At 42.1% G+C, this 21,979-nt stretch overlaps 2 protein-coding genes across 7 annotated transcripts in view; one reads left to right on the top strand and one right to left on the bottom strand.

Moving 5' to 3' along the window:
* The first annotated feature begins 3,591 nt into the window (after nucleotides 1–3,591).
* On the top strand, nucleotides 3,592–10,189 carry GMNN (geminin DNA replication inhibitor). Its single transcript, XM_068194055.1, has 7 exons — nucleotides 3,592–3,673; nucleotides 4,363–4,427; nucleotides 6,061–6,159; nucleotides 6,492–6,624; nucleotides 7,279–7,361; nucleotides 7,442–7,552; nucleotides 9,690–10,189. The coding sequence occupies exons 2-7, from the start codon at nucleotides 4,371–4,373 to the stop codon at nucleotides 9,885–9,887; spliced, it is 681 nt and encodes a 226-aa protein (XP_068050156.1). The 5' UTR covers nucleotides 3,592–3,673; nucleotides 4,363–4,370; the 3' UTR covers nucleotides 9,888–10,189.
* Nucleotides 10,190–14,783: 4,594 nt separating this feature from the next.
* RIPOR2 (RHO family interacting cell polarization regulator 2) overlaps nucleotides 14,784–21,979 on the bottom strand; it is a 108,300-nt gene continuing 101,104 nt past the window's right edge. For all 6 annotated transcript variants that reach the window (XM_068194072.1, XM_068194081.1, XM_068194087.1 and 3 more), the window contains 4 exons: nucleotides 21,017–21,219; nucleotides 19,471–19,554; nucleotides 17,540–17,630; nucleotides 14,784–16,418 (listed from right to left, as the gene is read on the bottom strand). In XM_068194072.1, coding sequence (XP_068050173.1) covers nucleotides 16,318–16,418; nucleotides 17,540–17,630; nucleotides 19,471–19,554; nucleotides 21,017–21,219 — 479 coding nt within the window. In that variant the 3' untranslated portion in view covers nucleotides 14,784–16,317. The remainder of the gene's footprint in view (nucleotides 16,419–17,539; nucleotides 17,631–19,470; nucleotides 19,555–21,016; nucleotides 21,220–21,979) is intronic.

Genomic DNA, 21,979 nt, shown 5'->3' on the forward strand with positions numbered 1-21,979 from the left:
GTGGGTTAGGACCTAACAGTGTCTTAAAGGATGTCTTAGTGTCTCACACAGTACTTAAACAGGGAAAAAAATAACCAGGTAGGATGTAGATTTTTCTTTTAACTTTTCACCTCTGAGGCACTCAGGATCACAGTTTACAGGACAATCTTTTGTTCTAATACATGAAATTTGTGTACTCTCTGGAGAAATCTAATTAATGACAGTGGCCATCATCAAAACCCAGTCGGCCTTATGAATTACACCTGGATCGTGCCGCGTACGTAATCCACGAGTTTCATTAGCATGCAGCCTTCCATGCTGATTAACCCAGGGAAAAGAAGACAAACCGCGAATTTCCTGTCGGTAACACACGAAGCACGACGGAAAAACAAGAGGCGGAGGGAGGGGAAGCGTGATGCCACGCTGCCACCTACTGTCACCCGGCGGACTGCGGGGAGCCCTTTCATCCCTGAAATAAACATTGGACAAGAGGGACAAGAGAACATCAGTGAGGGACCCTGAGAGCCACAGGTCTTAACTGGTTCCAGGATTCCAAAGGCGGCCTCGGGGCTTCCTTCCCCGGACCCTTTGCAGGGTTGCGGCCAGGGCACGACTGCGACGAGCCATTCCCGTGTGTCAGAGGCTCAGCACCGCAGTGGCTGCCCTGGCCCTCTCCCAGGGTGTTCCTCTGATCCCAAACCCCTTCAGTCGGTGCTTACAGTGAACACTAACAAATAGGAGCTCTTTTATGATATTTATTTAATAAAACAGTACACTAAATTTTTAAAAATCACATTGTGGTTTACCTGCACTTAACGTGGTACGTAGAAATAAAGAGTCCTTAAGGAGCCCAGAGCTAGATCATTTATGTGCAGAGTACAGAAAGGCCTTGACAAAAGGCACAGTGTGACTGTCAAGCACAAATACGTCCTTGCCAGCACTCGATTCAGATAGCCAAGTCCAGACTGTCCCTCTGCAATGCTTAGGAAGTTTCCACACTCTGGCATGTAAGCAATACAGGACTCCCAAGCTGCTGGAGACCCACCTATTCCCACGTTCCCAGGCACATGAAGTCCTCCAAGGAGGTTTTTTTTCAGTTGTCATTTGCTGTAAAAACTGATAACATTTATCAACAGCAATGGAGTACAAAAGCTCTAAAAAGTACACATTCTCTACTGCCATGAATAATCTAACAAATTGGCTGAGCTCTATGGGAAACCTCAGCATGTTTGCTTAGGCTCACTTGAAGTGCAAATAGTCATAAGTATTCATGACAGAGGGTTTTATTTTTTATGAAACAAACAAGCTGAAATGCATTATATTGCACTCAGTCTGAAGAAAAATGTATTCTGCTAGCATTGGGTTGACAGATTTTTGCATGCAAAAATGCCCTAATCCCTGTTTAACTTAAAACTTTGGGACTTTGGCTGCAAAAGGGAAATTATTGCAGTAAAATAACCTGGATTTTTTTTTTTTGTGAGGTTTTTATATCATTATACTGGTTTCCCACTATTAAGGCTATGAATAAGCTTCTAATAAAAAACTCTCAGTGTTCTTTCTGTGATGGTGATGGGATTCTTTACAAACCTTTTGAACTGAAGAGATTGAACTCTGGGACATGGTGGTTCGTAAGAGGACACGTTCTTCAGATGGATAAATTGAAGGAGTGGCAGCTTTGTAATAAGCCTCCAGATTGTATGCCCCCAGCAAGGAACAAATTTAAAGGAAAAACAAACAAGACTGTCACATCAGAACCATCTCCCATTACCTCGGACCTTTCCAATTACCAACATCTCCAAAAGCAGTTATTCCACCTCTGAACTGTAAATCCACCTGAAAAATTTTTATGAATTAAACCTGAATTTTGAAAAGGCAATATCTGGGAAAGTTTCACTTGAAAACATAGTATTTACAAGATGTACAATTTATATATTGGAGCCATAAAATGCACACAGTGCCTCCTAAGTATGATTTATGATAGAAATTGATGCCTCTAATTTAAATGCTTAATATAGTTTTTATTGGATTTTTAAATTTATGTATAAAAAAACACAAAATGTAAAAATACTAAAGTTTTTATATTGTGCTTATATAGGCACTGTATTGAGATTTTTCTGAAAGGACATTCAATGCTGGTAGGATTTGTGTGCATATATAACCAGTTAAGCATATCTGCTGGTGTTTTGAAACATGGAAATTTCAAATTTTCTTGCAGTACCAACAAGAATTAAACTAACCTAAGAGCATGAACTTTTTTTTTAGCACTATAACAGAACAATGTTAATTTAATGATGTTTCTGCATGTGTTATTTTCGTTTGCTGAATAGAAGACAAAGCTTACTGAGGTGACAGCTTGCTTATGACACTGTATTATTCAAGATAACAAAAAGGGATCTGACTGAAAGACTGCAGAAGGACATTATGGAATTGAGTGATGGGCAAATACAGCAATGAAATCCAATGCAGATAAACATCAAAGAATATGCATAAGAAAAATATCCTAATTTCAAGAATAAGATCTAAGAGTTATGGCAGATTTTTCCATAGAAATGCCAGCCCTGTGTTCAGCAGTGGCAAATCAAACGCCATAGAGTTCACAAAAGAGCAGGAAGATGGAACACCTTTCATGCCACGGATAGCTAAGTAGGCTTGGGAAAGAGAACTGAAGAGCAGTCTGTGTAACAGTGGCCTAGATGAGGGCAGGTTGTTTGTTCTCCATTCCGGTACAAGGACTGGGGACATCAAGTGACAATATCGGAATCAGGTTAAAAGGAAAAAAAAAAGGATGGCGTTCTTCAGACCAAAGGTTATTTGAGCTCTAGAAGTACTTGCCAAAGGATATTGTGGACAATGAAAATTTAAATGGGTCATTGAGAGACTGAACGAGAGCGATCAGCTTTATTTCCTTATCCTTGTTTAAAGATTTCCTAATGCATCTTTTTTTATGTTCTGCCTTTCTTGCTTTCATTGGACCGTGACATTCTACTTAAAACATTCTCTTAAGTGCCATAGAATTTATTTCCAAACAGGAGACTGACAGAATAGCAGGTTAAAGAAATACTTCTCTCTGTAATTATCCTAATTTCTAATCGCTCCATCATATTGCCTGGGAAAAATGTTGATAGCTGTTCTGTGAGACCTTGATTGCAAGGAATGTGTCCTTAACAAACTGTTTATGCACAAGACACTATTAGTATAAATAAAAGATAAACGTGCAAATATTTGCAAGAATTAATTGTCAATGGGCTTCTAACAAATTTAACAGCACGCCTTAGGCATAATTAATATGAGCTGTAGTCTATGTAATGCGTAAAATCAGTGTTGTGTAGCAATTGTTGTGGCTAAACACTGCTGATTTTCTTCCCCGGTTTTGCAGGTTGTGCCGTGCTTAGACAGGAGCGATGAGAACAAGCGGAGACATGATTAACTCTGCTTTGGCACAACTGCTTTATAAGTAAAACAAAAGAACCAAAAGCCAGAAGCGCGCAAACCCCGCCCGACGGCGCGCAGAGCGCGAGCCCCCTCAGCGCCGGCCTCGGCGCGCGGGCCGGGGGCAGCGCGGCCCGCGATTGGCTGGGAGAGGGCCCCGGCTCACGTGACCACTAGCGCGCTCCTTAATAGCCGCGCGCCGGGCGCGAGAGCGTGGCTGGGTGTGCGAGCGCGCGCCGCGGGGGCGGTGCGGGAGCGGCCGGCGGTGAGCGGGGCCGGCGGTGAGCGGGGCCGGCGGTGAGCGGGGCCGGCGGTGAGCGGGGCCGGCGGTGAGCGGGGCCGGCGGTGAGCGGGGCCGGCGGTGAGCGGGGCCGGCGGGAGGGAGCGGCAGAGGGGCCCCGGGCTCGGGAGAGGGACCCCGGGCTCGGGAGAGGGACCCCGGGCTCGGGAGAGGGGCGGGAAGGACGAGACGGGGCTGCTCCCCATCTCGGTTGAGCCGCCGCCACCGGCGGTGGGTTGGGGCCGCCAGCTTCCATGGCCGAGTTTGGGTGTTGGCGGGCTCCCGCCTCGCTGATCCCCATTGGCCGCGGCGGCGCGCGGGGAGGGAGGGGCCCTGGGAGCTCCTGGCGGGAGCGGGGCCGGGGGTGCTGGGCTGAGAGCCCGGCTCCCCCACAGCCGTTCCGGGGGGCGCCCGGGACGCCCCGCCGGCCCCGCGGGAAGGCCGCTTTGCGCTGGGCTCTGGCGGCGCGGGGCGCCGCCTTCCCGCCGCTCGCGTCTCGGCTGCAGCCTCGGGAGGGGCTCTGCAGGGGCCCGCTGACCGCGCCGTGCGCGGCCGACTGCTTAAGGCGGCCACGAAAGCTGATAGTCCGAAAGGGTGATGTCCTCTAACTAGTGGTTCCCGACCTTCAGGAGTGGAGAGATGCTGTGTTAATTTTACTGTTTTTTCTATTGCAGTTGATCTCATGAATTCCAAAATGAAACAGAAACTGACCGCAGAACAGTCCTCAGGATCTTTGCAGGTATAGGCTTTAAAGCCTGGAAGCTAGTACCTTTCTGTCTGACACAAGCTTCTCTGTCCACGGAAGGAATATAAAGGGATCTGTTGCAATGTGCTTCCACCTGGCTTATGTCCATTTGGCTTGAGTAACCTCCTGGCAGACAATGTGGCTGGGGAACATGCTGTCCTGCTTGGGTTTATGTGCTTATGACTATTTTTTTTTTTTCCTATTGCTCAGCAAGTCCTTTTTACTTTGACACTGAGCTTACTGTCTCTCCGTTTAATTTTTCAGGGTTGGTTTGGTTTGTTTGTCCTATGTGCCTCTGCTTACTGAATCTGTCTGGCTTATGCTTAGGGGCTGTAGAGTAGGTTTTGTCGGCTGTTCTTTATGGGTGGGAACTTCTGAAGAGTTCTATCTGTGTTGTGTTGGACATATTTTAACTGAAATATTCAAGCAAGCAGTTCACTTTCTAAAGTCACCTTCATAATAGTTGCCTTGGAATTGGTGGAAGTGCTTAAACAATTTAGGGTTTTAAGAGTTAACTGATTAGGTACAAACCTTAGTAACTCTTTTTGGTAAATATTTTAATGTAGGCCCTAATCAGACCGGTACAAAACTGTATATAATAGAAGCTGGTAGTTCTTGTATGGTGAGGCATAGTGACTGGAATGGAAGCTTCAGGTATTAATGAAAATTGCTAATTGATAGGTCTGATTTATGGCACTCTTGTCCCATAGTGTGTCTAGGGTATAAATTGCTTGGTGTGGGTTAACTTGAGTATTGGCCAATAATTTCTTGGCAGAGTGTACTTAACTCTAATCCTAAGTAACAGCAAGCAGTGTCTGACACACCGTGTGATTCTTGTTCCCACAGCAGTTAATGTTTGTCCTTTAGTGGAACAGTAGGATAATTGGTGGCAGAAACTACCGTGGGAAATGCGAGCTCTTGTCCTATGAAGTACGGTGTGAATCTGTGAATCGGTGACTTTCTCACGCTGGTGTGGCATTGTATCCTGGCTGTTCTTGCTTGGTTGTCTGCCATTGTTTGCTATCCCATGGTGGCAGTGTAACCAACCCAATCAGATAGCTTTGATGCAGGAAAGAGGCATTTATGCATGATAGGAAGGGTGATAAACATACTGGTTAGACAAAACAATAGCTTGTCTGGATCGAAGCAAGGAAACTTTTGATCCATTTTAATGGATAAGCAAAGTAACACATCTATTTAAATGAGCACTGTTTGATGGTGTATTCACAGGCTACAAAAACAGCTACTACCCAATGTACCTTTACCACCTAACCTTGCAATTGCAATCCCCTTGGTCCCTGTCCACAAGAGTCTGAGACTGCTAAAGGTCCAGCTAAAGTCACTGGTCTTGAAATCTAATCAGAGTATTTCTGCTCAAGTTTTTATGAAAGGTAAATATTTCTGAAGATGCAGGGATTGATTATAGCTTCATGTGATTAAGATCTATCTCTGCTACAAATAATTAGATCACCTTCATTACAAAAGCCTTAATATAGGCTACAGTGTCTTTTTTTTTTTTTTTCTTGAAAAGAATTGTGTGTTACCATAATGGAAGCATGATGGATTCCTAATTTTCAGTTTATGTAAAGAAGAGTGGCTACTGTCTGAACCATTTTTGTCTTTTCAGAAGTACCTCACAGATACCACATGCAGTGCTGCCCGAAGACCGACTCTTAAAATGATTCAGCCATCAGCAGCTGGTAACCTGGTTGGCAGGCGTAATGAGGTATAAACTAAAAGATAATCTGTAAATATGGAATTATTTCTAGTCATAGTGAAATGCTTTTGAGCTGTTAACTGAAAACTAATATATTTGAAAAAAATAGGTGCTAACTAGAGTGACACGACTTAAGCTTGTTCTAGTAATAAACAATATTAAAACCTAGCAATTTCTGAGTTTTTTGGGTATTAAGGAAGATGTTTAAATTAGAACTGTAATGTGAAGAAAGCAGGACTTAGAGACTTACTTACAGTCATGAGTGTGCAGGCTTAGAAGTTTGTATTTTTATGTAGGCTGAGATGTTCCTCTAAACTTAAACCTGCCCATGTTTTATGCAGAATAAATCTTCAGTCAGAAGGAAACTCTGTAATAACAAATTTGCCTCAAAGGCTTGTAAAGCTGAGGTGTCTGTGGACAAGGAGCAAGAGAATGAGAATGATGCCATTCAAGCTGAAGATCTCATGATGAAAGGTATGTGGTAATTCCTGAAATGTTTTCTTGCACTTTAAATGCTATGCTTCTGTTGGAGTACTACTTGAAACATATTTCCTTTGTCATTTAGATAAGGGCTTTCTGGGTTTTTCATAATGTCTAGCAGGAGTTGATGATACTTATCCTCTATATTAAATAAAGTATCGATGTGAAGAATTAGTTCATGATAACCAGAAGCAGAGAAGCATGGTGTGCAGCTGTATTAAGGAGCCTTATAGTTTGTTATTTTGGCTGGGCTGTACGTTTCCAGTGACTAATAATTAAGTTGAATTGGAAGCCTGTTCTGCCACAGTGCAGTTTCTCAGAGCCATTATGCCCAGTGTGGACAGTGACTTGGAAGTAACACTTGTGTCTTCCACAAAGCACACATTCAGAGCAGCATTTGCAAATGTGGCCATCTTGCAGAGCCTGCTGCCCTGCTTGAGGCAGCTTGGCACTGTACAGCTATTAATGCAGTGTAGGATCGGTTTCCTGTATGCTTGTGTCACTAGTTGCAGTTCTACAACTAATCTTTGAAAACATTATACAGAGCGAGTTCTCAGTATCACAGCTCATAGAATACTTGTGTACAAGTTAGATATCTTAAGGTGCTCTTAAGAAGAGCCACAGACTCACTGTAGCCTCTAACTTCAGGAGATCCTTCATCTCAGTATTGGAAAGAAGTGGCTGAAGAAAGGAGGAAGGCTCTGTTTGAAGTGCTTCAAGAAAATGAAAAGGTAGCTACTCAAAGATGCCTAACTGCTAAAGTTACCTGGCTGTTGTCTTCCTCTTCTGACACTTTGTTATTTGAACTCAGTTGCACAAAGAAATCGAGCAGAAGGATGGTGAAATTGCCCGCCTAAAAGAAGAAAATGAAGAGCTCATGGCCCTTGCTGAGCATGTCCATTATATGACCAGTGTGATTGAGGTACTCAAAGCAATTTTCAGTTAATGTTGTAGAACAAACAAGTGAGAAACCAGCCAAGGTATTTATAATGAATCATGACTTCTGTTATATGTACTCACATGACTTCTCATTTTAAACTGCTCTCTGACCTGTTTCCTGCAGAATTTTTCTAATTATGGAGTCCAAAAGCTTCTTCTAGGGGATGAATTTTTCCCATCTTAGAACCTATAGGAGCAATGAGAGTACTAAGATGGATGTTTTCAGAAGGAGGGATTCAACCTACTCTCTTAACAGAACAGGATTTGCATGTTGGAGAATATGATAAGGGAAGGAAGAGTTGATTTTTCACTTTTTTGGGATGACTTTAAATTCATGTGCCTAATAGGTTGGTACTGGCTGTGTCCTTTGAGAAACTAAACTTGAAACAGTGACAAAGTAGAGCAGTGAGAGGGAGCACTGTGCTATTCAAGGTCAAGGCTTTCTGGTCAAGGCACAGTGCCAGTTTCACTGCCCAAAAAGGGCTGTACACAGAGTCTCTAGGGTTCATAAACTCATAAACTTCCTAACACCTCTCTGAGTATTCCTTGGGGCAAGTAGTGCCACTAATTCCATGGCTCCTTTAGCAGGAGTGGATTGTTTGTAAGAGCCACTGAAGCTGTGATAAATACATAGATAGCTGTGGAACCTTGATGCTGTGGCTTTCAGGTTGTTTTTGTAGGAATTAAGCTCTCATTAAACTGGGATATGAAGCTGTGTGCCTGGCAAATACTTTGAGTCTGCGATGACTTGACTGGGAGGCGGAAACAAAATGAAATATTATTGCAAGTAACTTGTCTAATCAAGAATTAAACTTCATCAAGCTACTTTTCAGTTAGTGCAGTTATTTAGATCAGCCACGAAAGACTGTTTTGCTACACTTGAATTTTTTTTGGTATTTGGGGAGTACTGCTTGTTAGTGATAAACCCACTGGCAGAAATTACATTACTTGAGAACTTGAACTAATATAGTTGGAAACTTCTTTACAGTTTCTCATAAGTTATGATTACTTATTAGTTGTAAGCTGCTCCCTTCTGAGGATTAAATGACCTTAAGGGATACATCAAACAACCAGAAGCTTCAAAACCAGCCTCTTTTCAGTCCTATTTATCGTCCTTAGATCAGGTTAGGTGAGGAACTTCTAGGTTGATCAAGTGCTAGAGACTGCTGGGTCTTAAAGCTCATATAGACTTAATGTAGCTTCATCTCTAACTAAAAATGGTATAAATTGGTTGTACAGTAATTTTTCTAAAATGAAATCTATATGGTGCTATAGTAAATACTTGGGTACCAGTTTCCCATGTTTTAGGTTGCCTGAGATAAGACCTGTCCTACTGAAGAACTTCAGAAAAACTGAAGCAAATGTGGTTTTCAAGAGGTAGTAATTTGAGTTGAACTTGTCTTAAGATTTTTTTAACTGAGGAATCTTTTGATTATATCAACAACATCCAAGTTAAGGTGATTAGTTTGCTTAATTTAATATGCAGGGTCTTATTTAACTATTTCATAGTTAAGTAGATAAAAATATTAAATTGTAGCAAGCGCGGGTCTCCGGGACGGTTTGGATGGATGAGAGATCTCTGAAGTCAGGTCTTAGAAGATGTGGTTTATTAAAAGGGGGAAAAGGCCCTGCTTGGAGTTGCCAGGTGCAACTCGTGGCAGGCCCAGGGGGAGAGGGAGAGAGAGAGAGCGCAAGGGTTTCAGGTGAGGGTCCCAGGGGAAGATCCAAGAGAGCGTCCGGTCCCTCGGGCACACCTTATCAGGGGGCTTCAAGGTGGGCTGGAACAGGGCTTGGGCCAATGGGGTCACAGATACCTGATACTTCAGGGGAGGGTCACAGGTGTGGGATGAACCATACATTGGGGGTGAGACAGAGCATTCCATTTGACCTTTGGACCTATCTGCAGGTAAAGGGCATTGTTTAATCAGAAAGGGGGATTGCTTTCAGCCTGGCTATACTATTGTTTTCTAGTTATTCAGTAGTCAAGGTTTGTTATTTCAAATCTAGTTCTCATCTCAATGTCTGTATTTTCCAAATCTTTTGCCAGGCAATCATATTTATAAGGTTTTCCTATTTCATCTTCCCCAACATTAAATTCACTGTCTTCTGTTTCTTTGTAGAGGCTAACTGGGCAAGCACCTGACAATCTTGAGACAGTGGAGAGTCTGGCTCTAGAGGAATCCAGACAGGAAAATGAAGAGCATAACTGTGGAGATGAGGCAGACAGCCCTTCTGAAGAAGAGCCATCACAAGTATTGTCTGGCTTAAGAGAGAATAGAGCAGATCTTCTTTCAAAGGAAGATGTGCAACTGGAATAACAACCTTTAAAAAGGCTTATGTATGTGGCTTTTAATTGCAGATTTCCTTTTGAAAGGATATACTAAACCTCAGGTATAGAAACTCTTGTGGGAACATTGCAGATGTTGGTATTTTTAACTGAAATTATGTAGCAGTGGGAGGAGCATCTGAATACTGCATGGAAAGTTTACTACAGGCTGCATGTAGTTGATTGTATGAAACACAAATACTGTGTATTTCAACTGTTGTGTAAATATCTTTCTTATCAGTTGGTCTGACATGATGCATGAAAATTGATAAATAAATTTTTGTATTACCAAAATAGTGTCTTAATTGACAGGGGAATGGCTAATCCTTGGTTTAAATCAATTATGACTCCTGTTGGTGGAAGCTTTCAAGATTTTGGGAGAATGCCTGGGCGGTTTTTAGTTCTTTTTAGATTTGCAGAACTCTGGAGAACAAAATTGCTTTTTTTTATGGATAGAGAGGGGGAAAAGCAAAAATTTGTGTGCTGTTGGTGAGGTTTCAGAAAATCATCCTGGGTAATAAAGAGTCAAAATATAAAGGTCAGTTAGATTTATGATTTTCTGTCTTCTAAGGAAGCATTTTGCAAGCTGTGTAGTGAGAGCTTAAGTAGCAAATATTAGACCTTTTATTTTAGTAATACTTTAATTGGCTTATGAAAAGAAGGTGGTGTGTTCTTGGTCCCAGTAGCAGCTGTGCTGAAAACTAGGTGGAGGCAAAGCAGCCTATACTTCAGAGCTATTCTGAAAGGAAACACTGTTTTCAAGGTATTGCTCTGGTATTTACCAAGGGATGAGGCACCCTTTTACTGAAACCTTTTTCTGAAAGGTTTACAGGAATAGAAAGGGTCTTTAAAATCTTGAGCACCCCATCTCGCATCTGTATGGGCTGTGATGGAGCAGGAGAGTAATAGGATACATATTTCCTACTACTGAGTGAACTCGGGGCAGTTCTGTGACAAGGCCTTAACAGTGGTGCCTGTCACCATATCTTGGGAGGAGCTTAAAGCTGAGCGGCTTTCAGGAGGCAGAAGTGAATCGAAGCCTCCTGGTTTGTGGATCTCTCTGGCCTTGCCAAAGATGGTTGCTTCAGGGTATGTGTGAATGACTCTGGAGCTATCAGATTGGTACCTTTATGTTCCTTCTGTTTTGCTTCCTGTGGTTGTTGATAAGTTAACAGATGCTTTACAACAGATTGCAGTTGTGACATCCAGGAAATGTCAGAAGCCATTGTAGGCAGTAATACTCCTGGCTGCTGTTTTACCTCAAGCATGCTAACTAGAAAATGAGGCATCACAATTTCTTGTGAATTTTGTAAGCACAAGATTATATCTTCCAGTGTGTGCTCCCTGGAGCACTAAGACATATTTCTTTCCATCACAGTACTGAAAAGGTGATAAAGGCGTGTCCTTTATCTTGCACTGATGCTGTTTTGAAGAAGAAACAAAGCTGGGTGCTGAGCAAATGTTTTGTAGAGTAACCTTGGTTTTCTGTTAAGAAGTAGATAATGCTTGTCAAATGACTTAGATGTCTCCTATCTCAGATTCTAAGCAACTTTCTTAAAGTAGTTCAACATTAGTAAATAAGGAAGCATTTTCATTTTGATATAATTGTTCTTTGCAGTTCAATTTAGTTTAAGTTATTGATTGTTAACTGTAATGTTTTTAGAGGTGGCTTCAATTTTGGACATCAGGCATACTTTATTTGCAGAGGCTGTAGAAGGGAAGAAGGGACTTGTGGCATGGCTAGCAGACCAAAATGCAACTTTTCCACTGTTTCAATTCCTGCTGTGTGACCTGCTGTAGTACAGGTGCTGGTGTTGGAACAGAACTGCCAGAAAGAGACAAATCCAGAATTTGTGTGCAGTATCTGCATCTCTACATCAGTATCTTCATGTCAGTCAAGAAGAATGCTTATTAGGCATAAATATTATGCTTTTTCTGGATTGATTTTTATTTAAATAAAAAGATATGACAGTCCCTTGATATGCTGGATCCTTCTGTTGAAATAGACTGTGGACAAGTAAATCATGGAAGTACTGCAAGTAGGCTGATGGATGTGTTAACAGCATTTGGCCCACCTGTAATAGAGTAAATTCTTATATCAAAAAGGCATGTGCCACTTAGTAATACATACTAATGTTTTAAATCAAGACTACTATGGTTTTATTAAGTGCAATTTGTTAGCAGAGGGGATATCTTGCTGTATAAACTGAAAAAGACTGTGATGCCCGAGAAGGCTACATGTGAGAAACAAATTGCCACAGTAATAAAGCCATTTTACATGCTTTGTCACAGATGCATTGAACCTTGATCAAGCAGTGCCTATGCCTATTGTATCAGACATTAATGTATGGAAATGTTGTCAGCAGTTTTAGGATGCTGCAATAATTGCTGTTTAAAAGTGTTCTGAAAGGATTGAGTTTATTGTTCTGAAAATTCTTGAGTGCTTTTATGAACATGATGCAGTAGCACTGTGCTAGTCTAGGAACTGTCTAGGAACTTGGTATTTAGGTGCTAACAGCTTGTCAAAGTTTTAGAAGTTATACAGAGATGTGATTAGTTCTCTTAAAACCAGTGTATAGGGAAACTCATTTGTCACTGTAACCCAGCTATGTAGCAGCTGAAAATCAGCATCACTAAAGCCAACCTTTATATCCAGCTAAATTATAGAGAACATTCTATCTAGCACAATAAAATTAGCAATTCTGGAACCTAACTACAGAATGTGATTCTTTCCAAGAAGTCAAATGCGTTTGTGCTATCAGCATGTTGACTCCTTTTCACTGCAGAGGGTGAAGACACAATCTTGTCTTTCAGTGAGGCAGGCTCAGGCTGTGTGGAAAAGGGATGCATCTACAGTGTCCTAGCACTTCTCATACAATGTGCATGTCTGAACAGGGCTGAATTTCAGCCATGCAAGAGCAGAGTGTGGGGAGGTGGGGCATTTGCAGGTGTCAGATGTTTCAAGATGTTGCAACATTCAGATGTTTCAAGAATGAGCAGCTGTGCAGGGACAAGCAAACCATGGGGCAGGGGGATTGTTTGTGTGGATTGTATGAGGAAGGACTCAACTGGTTTACACTAAAAATTGTTATTTTTGCTAAGCACCCATTGTACTTAAGACAATGTGTGGAGAAATTAATTAGACCATAATAGCAACTTGTTTGGCAGCTGAAACTGACTTGGTTTTTGGCATTGGATTGCTTATGTGAGGGCCTGCAGCATTGTCCTGTGTTGCAGCTTATGGTGCAGCCTCTGCATAAGTAATGAAGTTAGTCATAGGTTATTTTTTGTTAAGAACATAGATGCATATTCATTTACTTTTCCTCAAGGGTCATCTCAGGTTGTTTTCAGAACTGGATTTGAGAATTTAATGAGAAGATGTGCAAACTTTGCCAAGGCTGTGCTTTTCCAGCACTCCGTTGTTCTTAAATCTGAGTTGCATTTTCATCAATGTTTTTTTCAGCAGAAAATGTTTATTGTGTTATTCATTTATCTTTCCATTCCTGTAGCAACTGATAGTTTAGCAACTGATAATAGTGTTATGAGGAGCCTTAATTTGCTGCTGTTTGATGAACTGCTGGCAAATGCCTGTAATCAGTTGTGAGGACACATCTATCCTACCTTTGGGGCATTGCAGCCATTTGAAGCTGGGTGCTGTGGATCCTCTCCTCAGGACAATCCCACTGCAAAGCAGGGAGCCATACTTAAGATACAGTATCTGGCATTTGTTGACTGCTAATTTTGAAGTCCACGTTAATGATAAGCATTATTTATAAAGTATAAATTATAATGAATATATCAAAGACTGCAGGATAGGGTGAAATTGTAGAGTATAACTTTTCTGAAGGTCTGATGGATATAACAGCCTTGCCAGTAGCAGTGTAAAACTGGGCAGCCTAACATGCTGCTGCTGTATCTACAGTAGTATAGGGGTGCTACAGATTTTTATTTATGGGGCCAAATGCTGAGACAGTGACAGTATGGCAGGGATAGTAAAAACCACCACAGCATAAGGTAAGGATACCTTTACCACCAGATAAACCCCCTTCCCAGTGTACTTCTAGCGAGCTGCCTATCTCTTCCACCTGCACTGCTGCTGAGCTGCTTTGGTATGGGAACTTTTTCCTAACATACTTTCCTGGGGTGGCCCTGACCTTTAAATTTGTCCAAGTAAGCCTGCTGCAGCCCTAAGAGCTTTTGTAATTACTGCCTGCTGCTTCCTTCTTTACTAGTCGGTAACCATGAGCCTTGTGATGCTCACCTCTGGTTTTGCCTACTCCACCAAGGAGTGTGTCAATGTGCCAGGAAAAAGCAGCGTTGTCAGCTCTGCAAGCATAAAAATGTACAAGGTCTGAGACAAATAAATGGTTTGGTCATTTTTCTTTGCCTTCAGTTTTAGAAGCTTTAAGGTCTGTTCACTTTGTCACAGCTGTCATGAATCCTGATTATAATAGTGTAGCAGATCAGCTTTAGGCTAATAAACTTCTCCAAGAGTGGCTTTAAATGACAATGAGACGAGATAACACTCTCCATCTGAGGCAGTACCTCTGTATGTGAGCTGCTCCCTGTTCTCTGTGGCTTTGGCTCCCTGCTCCACAGGCAGCTCTACATTCCCCAAGGTGTGTGCTATAAGGCTGAATGTTTGAAAAGGGAAAATGAATGGAAGGAATGTCTTCTCTCTAAGGAGAGTCAGTCTTCACAGAAGGGAGGAGTAATCAGTGCAAGTTTGGTAACAATCCTGGAGCCACATTTTCTGGTAGTCCCTGTGGAGCCTTTCTTGGTAAGTATCTTGAATGATACACAAAACTGGCTCGCTCTGAACTTAAACTATGAGCCTGATAGTGAAGAGGCTGCTGATGGAAAGGGTGACTGTACATATGGACTGATGTGCTTAGTAATTAAAAATAATCTTTATTATAACTTAAATGTGATAGGAAATATGGTGAGTACAAATGCCACAAAACTAAAAGAAAAAAATAATTAAAAAAAAAAGACGTAGATACAAAAGGACACCTTGAAAGAATCCAACTGATGGGACGAGTGTAGTATAAAAACCATAACATGGCTATTTCACCTTCTGCAAAAAGTTTATATCCTTCAGTAAACAAGTAAGCATTTTGCACTGTACAAAATGTACTTCTTTAATTAAAGGAAGAATATATATATTTATAAATATACAGATATGTACATTCTTGTAACATTCACAGTAAAAAAAACCCAAAACGAATGACCCCTGCCTGCCAAAGTGTTTGGCTCACAAGGTTTCCTCTTGATGTGAACTGTTTGCAATATTTTCTATGTCATCTATGCAAATTTGGATACTTCAATTGACATCTAAATAGCATTTCATGCATAATGAACACAGTACAGGAACACTCTTCTGTTAAATTCTATTCACCTCTGTTAACTTAAGGCTTGTAATCAACAGTTTGAAGTACTCGCTGTCTTTCAACCTTGCAGTGCAGGGAGGGGAGGTGCATTCACTTCCCCCTCTGTTTATTAGTGCCTCCGAGGTGCACTTGAGTTTGTTCTGTTCTTTATATTGAAATCACTCTATAGAAACTATGCTCCTCTAATTAGAATGTACAAAATCCAATCCCGCCTGCAACTTGCAGGACAAAATGGTTTTGGGGACTCGTGCAATTAGCAGTATTCACTCCTCCTTCTCAGAATAAATAAATGCACCTTACCTTTTCATTTAGCTTTCAGAAGCCTACATGATTGTTTGATCCCCCTCAGAAATTGCTGGATTAATGATGGTTTGCTGCTGGAGGGCAAGAGAAGGGAATAAAAGACCAGTGGAGGCATTTAGAATGAGTCACCAAAGTGACGCCTCCCAGGGTTTACATCACGCTGTTTCTCCAGGAAGAACTTGTAGAACTTTCCCTGTATTTCATTACCAAGACACAACTGAGAAAGCTGAGCAGTGTTTCCTGCCACTGAAGCGTTGCTGGGGACACTGCATGGCAGCAGACACTTCATTTGGGATTCAAGGGAAAACTTTGCATGCCTGTTCAGGTGGCCTCCTGAGTGTCCTTGCTAGATACGATATCACACGTCTCAAGCTTTCACAACAACTTCAAGGAAGTAAATGTAATAAGAAAATATATGGAGATGCCAAATTCTAAAAATGTCACAGAAGTCTATTGAGGCTGAATAACTGCAATTACATTATTTGTTTAGAATCAGTCAAGAAAGTATTGTTCCTCAGCATCCAACTGTTCCATCATAAGCTGCAACAAGGAGCCAATAGGAATCCTTAAGCTGGATTTTAGATTTTGCTTTTCTTAAAGATGTCTGTAAATTGCTACATTTTGGAACATTCTCATAGAATTCTTTAAAGTCTTCCTTTTGTTCCCCACACTGAAGTGCAGCTCCATCCTACTTTAATGCCTGTTAAATATTGGCAGGTTCTTTTCCATCTAAAAAGCTGTGGCAGCTTCAGTTCCACGGCGGCTTCCAACTTTAACAAATTCCCGGGGAAATTTGTCCAGCTGTTCATATGCCAGTCTCCCATCTTCACCTGAATGCAAAATGATAAAGCATAATAATGTATTATATCATTGCCCTAGAACATTTAAAATACTGGATTCTCTGCTATTAGAAAGTTCTGATTGGTCGGTAACTTCTACCCCTTCTTAAACTTCATCTTGTTAGAAGCAATTTCAGAAATTATTTGGAAAAGTTAAACATGCTCTGTATGTTCAAACTATTATTTTTTTTTAAATTTCCCATCTAGCTTGCTTGGTTATCTAAAGCCAAACAGAAGCAGATGTGGCTTGTATGATGAGGTGGCAGTATCAGCACACTTGTCGTACTGAATGACCTATTGTGCTTGTCAAGGTCTCAGCTGCTGCTGTGATGGACTTGAGTCAACCTTGGAAAATATAAGGTTTATCCACCTCCCACTTCCTGTCACTTTAAAGAAGTGAGTCAATCCACATCATTACTTCTGTGCTGCTGAAAATGAGGAAGCAGTATGTTTGCTAAATATTATTGTGCCTTTCAACCCCCTTTTCCTTAGCTACTGCCATCTATATGCACTTTCACGAAGATAGCATTGAGCCTAATGTGTTGAACTGGCAATTAGGAACCAAAAATGGTCTCTGTATGTTGTCTAGAAGAATGGCAGAACAATCAGAGTTTTCAAGTGTCCCTGGGCTAGTTGTTTTATAACCTGAGCAATAACATGTCCAACAGCAGACTGAATTCCTGCTGAAATGGTGAATGGAAGAGAGCATATTTGAAGTTTTGCATAATTAAAATAACACAAGGACACCTCCCCCATGGAGTGGAAATTCCTGCTTAGCTGAAAGGCCAGAAAAACACAATTTTTCCATGCCACGGAAGTACTAGTGCCCAGAAACTGTGCAGATTAATTACCAATTATTTCTGTTTCTCAACTTCTCCTTTGCTATCCTTCCTTTTACTACTTCCCCCTCCAGACTCACACAATTCAATTTCTCTCTTTTTGGCTCATTTTCAAAATGAATGATTTTTAAGAATCTGTATTTTCTGACTTGTTTAAGTCACTCTGTAAAGTTTTGTTTCCATTTACAGTCTCACATTTACATAGCTCAGGTGTCTCACATGCTGCTCTGTTAAAAAATAAAATTAAATAGTGCTCTAAACCAGGCAACTCACCAAGGGAGAGCAGGGTTTCGGACGCCACTTTTCTGATCTCTTCATTGTCCGACTGGCAGAGCGTGACCAGCATTTTAATGCTCTCAGTAGCCTGGGAAGTGCAAAGAGAACTGCATTAGCACCACACAGGACACACTGGGGTTTTCCCACAACCTTGCATGTAAATAGTAACCATCCTCTGCACTGTCCTCCCCACTCCAAGCAAAGGGCTTTGGTGGAGACAGGAGTAATGGGGTTTCCCTGAGGGGAAGCATTTGGAGGAGGTGTTTTTTCTGCTGCTGGTGTGGACGCTTTCTAATTTCCCTACTCTATGCACTACATTCATAAATCTGCCAGACCAGCTATGTCTGCCACTTCTGACTGTAGGATAGGTGATGGGCTGTGGACCAAGGCCATAAAATGCCAAGGTAAGGGTACAGCAGGGAAATTAACAGGAGACAGGTGTCTAGCAAATGGGTTTCCTATAAAGCATGACAAGCCTCTGCTCACCAGTATTTGCAGACTTCTTCCTTGCCTCTGCTATTTTTGGGAAGAAAGCAAGAAATAATCCTGTTCTGTGATACAAAAATGTCAGGTCTTTTGGGAGAGCAGCTGTCATAGTGTCTCTGGTTGGCAATTTAATACTACAAGACAGATGAGTGAAAGGAAGGGCAGGTACTGCCCCAGTGTGACACCTGGAAGAGGCACTGAGACACAGTCAGTATTTGTATGAGCCCTGTCAACCCAAGGGGCACAAAGTCTGGTCTGCATGCTCTGAATGGAGGCTTTGCTGCCAGAGCCATTCAATGTCACCACCTCGTCTTCAGTGCGGCCACCTGTGCATGAAAAACCCCTCAGAGATTCAGTGGGCCCTTGTGCAACTGATTGTGGATTAAACTGCCCCTGGGTTACCCCATCCACAGCAACCTACCCATTGTAGCATTTCCATCTCTGAAGTAATAAGTTCCAGCTTCAGCTTTTTTGTTGAAGATTCCAAATGATGATACTTTTCCACAGTAGCTCTTTTCCCCCAGCCATTCTCACTATTCAAGACTCACTGAAGCCACACTGTTCAAGTTAAACTTGTCTAGCTCCACTTCCCACCACTGGTTCCTGAGTTTTCCTGAGCAATCAAAAACCCCACTGCACCCTCAGGCAGCAGAGATGTAATGTCCCTCACCATTGCCTCTCAGGGATGCCTGCTAGCTTCTCATTTAAGGGAAAGGTTTTTTCATATTTAAACAATACTGGATTATGTTTTGGATGGCATCAGTTGTGACTGGGATGAAGTTACCATTTAGAGCTGCCTTCCAGGGGAGAGATTAGAGGGAGAAATCATCAGTCCAAAGTGCATCTGTCTCTTGGAACACATTTTTTGCCCCAGTGTCCCATACCAGCCAGGCTTGGGTGGCTGCTGTCTCCCATGGCTCTACACAACCAAAACAAAAGTTCATTTTCCCGTCCTGTAGTAGGCTGGAGTGCAAAGATGGTACCAGATGTTAGCTGAAGCTGTAGTGCCCAGATGTACCAGTTATTTGTCACAAAACAAGCTGTGATCTCTCCTTTCTGCTACTGGAGGACACATGCATTAGAGCTCATTTTATCCTGGGAAAGCATTTTTTTATCCTTCTCAGTCAGTAGTTTACAGATTAATGTTTTTTGTTTTTTTTTTTTTCTCTGTGATGTGGAACTGAGTCTCCTGAAGTCAATATGAGAGGGAGGAAAAGTTGATATGCAAAAGATAAAACTTTGCCAAGGTCACAGAGCCCAGGTGTTTGTTATTTAGAAGGTTCTAAACCATTCCCTTTATCTGAAAAAGGATGGAGCACAGCAACCCAAAACAAAAACACTACTGCTGTTGTTAGTGCAATTTCTCTTTTGTTGTTTGTACCTATCAGATGTCCTTTCCATAAAGCAAAGCCAAGCACCACAATGTATTCCTTGTCTCTTACCTTGAGGTATCTTAGAGCCAAGCAAGCTGCTTTCTGCAGCTGGAGGTTGGGCTGGGTTAGTGCTTCACAGTAATAAATCAAGGCCTGAAAACAGATAAAGAAGAATAGCATTGAAAATGTCTATATTGAAAATGTCATAGAGACGGGTGGAGCATGGAGGTATTGCTGCGCTGTTAAAGGGAGAGCAGTTGCAGCCTGCCTCCCTGACAGTAAGCATGTGGGATGGCACAGGGTGGGATAATTCCTACAGCAGATCCAGGCCAGACCACTAGTCATAGATCAGCAGTCTCAGGCCAGCTTTTGGGGAGGAGGAGTTCACGTTAAAGTGAGACGCACTATCTGGCATCTTTGAAGGCCTTTCACCATATATCACCAAAGAGCTTTGAATGGGCCTTGGAGTCTAATATCTCAAGAAGTGGCTCTTGTGATGGTCTCTTTAATGTAGGGATAATAAAGAACTCATTGGTATAGACCCCAGGAGACTTAAAATAATTACTACAATGTCAGCATGAGCTGCTAGACCAGTTTACTGCTTGACCTTAGAAATTAGTAGCTACTACAGAGCAGCAAATCTCAGCAGCACTCAGCTGTACAGTGAATTCATCTGCAGCATAAGGCTGCATAACACCCTCACAGAAGCCACTCCTTGGTCCTTCCTGCAGGCAGTGGACCAGGTATCAGCTACACACGCCTGTTCCAGGAGAAGGTTATATTTGCCTTGAGATGCTGCCACCAGGAAACTGGGGATGGGAGAAGGATGGTATGAAATACCAAGAGGCTGCAAAAATGGAAGATGAAATGGGAGGGCAAGCAAAGAGGGGACTGGATTGATAGACAAGAGAAGCAAAGACTTTTTCTCTTCCCTTTACCTTCCTTCTGCCACTCTTCCTCTTCCAGCTGCCTTTTCTTTTGCTCTTTCCTGACAGAGAACAAGATGGATAGTAGGGAAAAGTCTGCCATGAAAGAGCAGGAGCCAATCCCTAATTTCTTCTTTCTCCTCCTTCTGCCCTCTATTTAATTTCTGTATTTAACCTGGCCCTGCTTGTTGCATTTGGTATCAGAGATAGACTCAAATCTTAGTTCTCACAGCTGAGCTGTGTTTGCCCAAGCAGTCCATCCCCTCTGGAAATGGTGGGCAGTCCCAAAGCTGGCAGACTCCTTTGGGAAAAAACAAAATCTGAGACCTACGTCTTTGCGTGTTGGTGATACTGGGGAATGTTACCTTGAAGCCTTGGACTGAAGCCAAGTCTGAGACAGGGCAACAGAAATGCTGAAGTGTGGAAGACAGATGGAGAGCGCAGCACTCAGTAAGTACTTGCAGTTTTGATTGGTACCTGCTTAGCGTAATAAGAGGTAGAAGCAGACTGGCATAAAGATGGAAACAGACCTGCACATGTGCAGAAAAATTAGACAGGATATCCCTCTGGATCAGTTTAAATCAAGCTTGGATCAGTTATTTTATATGCACAGATATTTGAGACATACAGGTAGAAAAAGTCTTGATGACACAGGTCTCTCATGTGACAGGTGATTTTCTGCCACTCACCTTCTCCCTGAAGTGCCTGTTTTCTGCAGTTGCTGTCAGAAGTGATGCCACAGTCTCACTGACTTCATTTTTATTTTCATTGAGAAGTAAAGCCAAAGCTCTTAAAACTTCCTGCTGTGGTGGAAGGTTATTGGAGTTTATTTTGGACACATTTTGCTGCAGTTTTCCATCTTTCACTGACTGCAGCACCTGAACCACAGATGCTGGAAGTGCAAGAAAAAGGAAGAAAAAAGGTCCATGTTACTTACTTTATCCTCTCAGTATTTTGGATTGATCCTTTTCTCGCTAGCAATCCTTGATTTATATTACACACACTGAGGATATTAAAATATTCCCATCTGAGCAACTGCAGCATGGCAGTGTATCTGCATGGGGAATTGTCTGGGCTTTAAGATGGGCCAGTTTCTCAGACCTTCTTCAAGTGAGGAGATGAGTAGATGGGCCCAAGTGCAGAACTTAGACCTACCCAGAGCTAAAGGCACACCTGTCAAATCTCTGCTTTCTGCTGGAAGATGTGAATTCTCATCCAACAATTGAAAACAAATATCCTGGCTAGTGTATTGACTTTCAGAGCATCTTTATGAGAGCTTTTCCTGGATAGACTGATGTCTGCCAACAAGAACTAGGGCTAATATATTTCAGAGGTGAGTTGAAATGCTATTTTGCTTCCAGGCTTTTGAGCAAGAGCTCCTTCGTATGCCCAAATAAAAAGGAAAACTAGGCAAGGTTCCTCAAACTCCCTCTCAAATAGAGAAGAAAACTTGGTTTGCCAGGGACTGCTGTTCAGCACACTTTGTGCAGCATCTGCTTCTCTCTTTAGCTCTTGGTGGCAGAGCCTGCAAAACCCTGAGGTGCTGTGATCCCTTGGTCCCTGAGAATTTCTCAGCACATCAGAAGGTGTCTCTATTACAGGTGGTGAAAGACCAAGACATCATCCAAGCTGTGGGCACAGAAAACTTCCCA

The sequence above is a fragment of the Anomalospiza imberbis genome, chromosome 1 (genome assembly GCF_031753505.1).
Source record: "Anomalospiza imberbis isolate Cuckoo-Finch-1a 21T00152 chromosome 1, ASM3175350v1, whole genome shotgun sequence".
NCBI lineage: Eukaryota > Metazoa > Chordata > Aves > Passeriformes > Viduidae > Anomalospiza > Anomalospiza imberbis.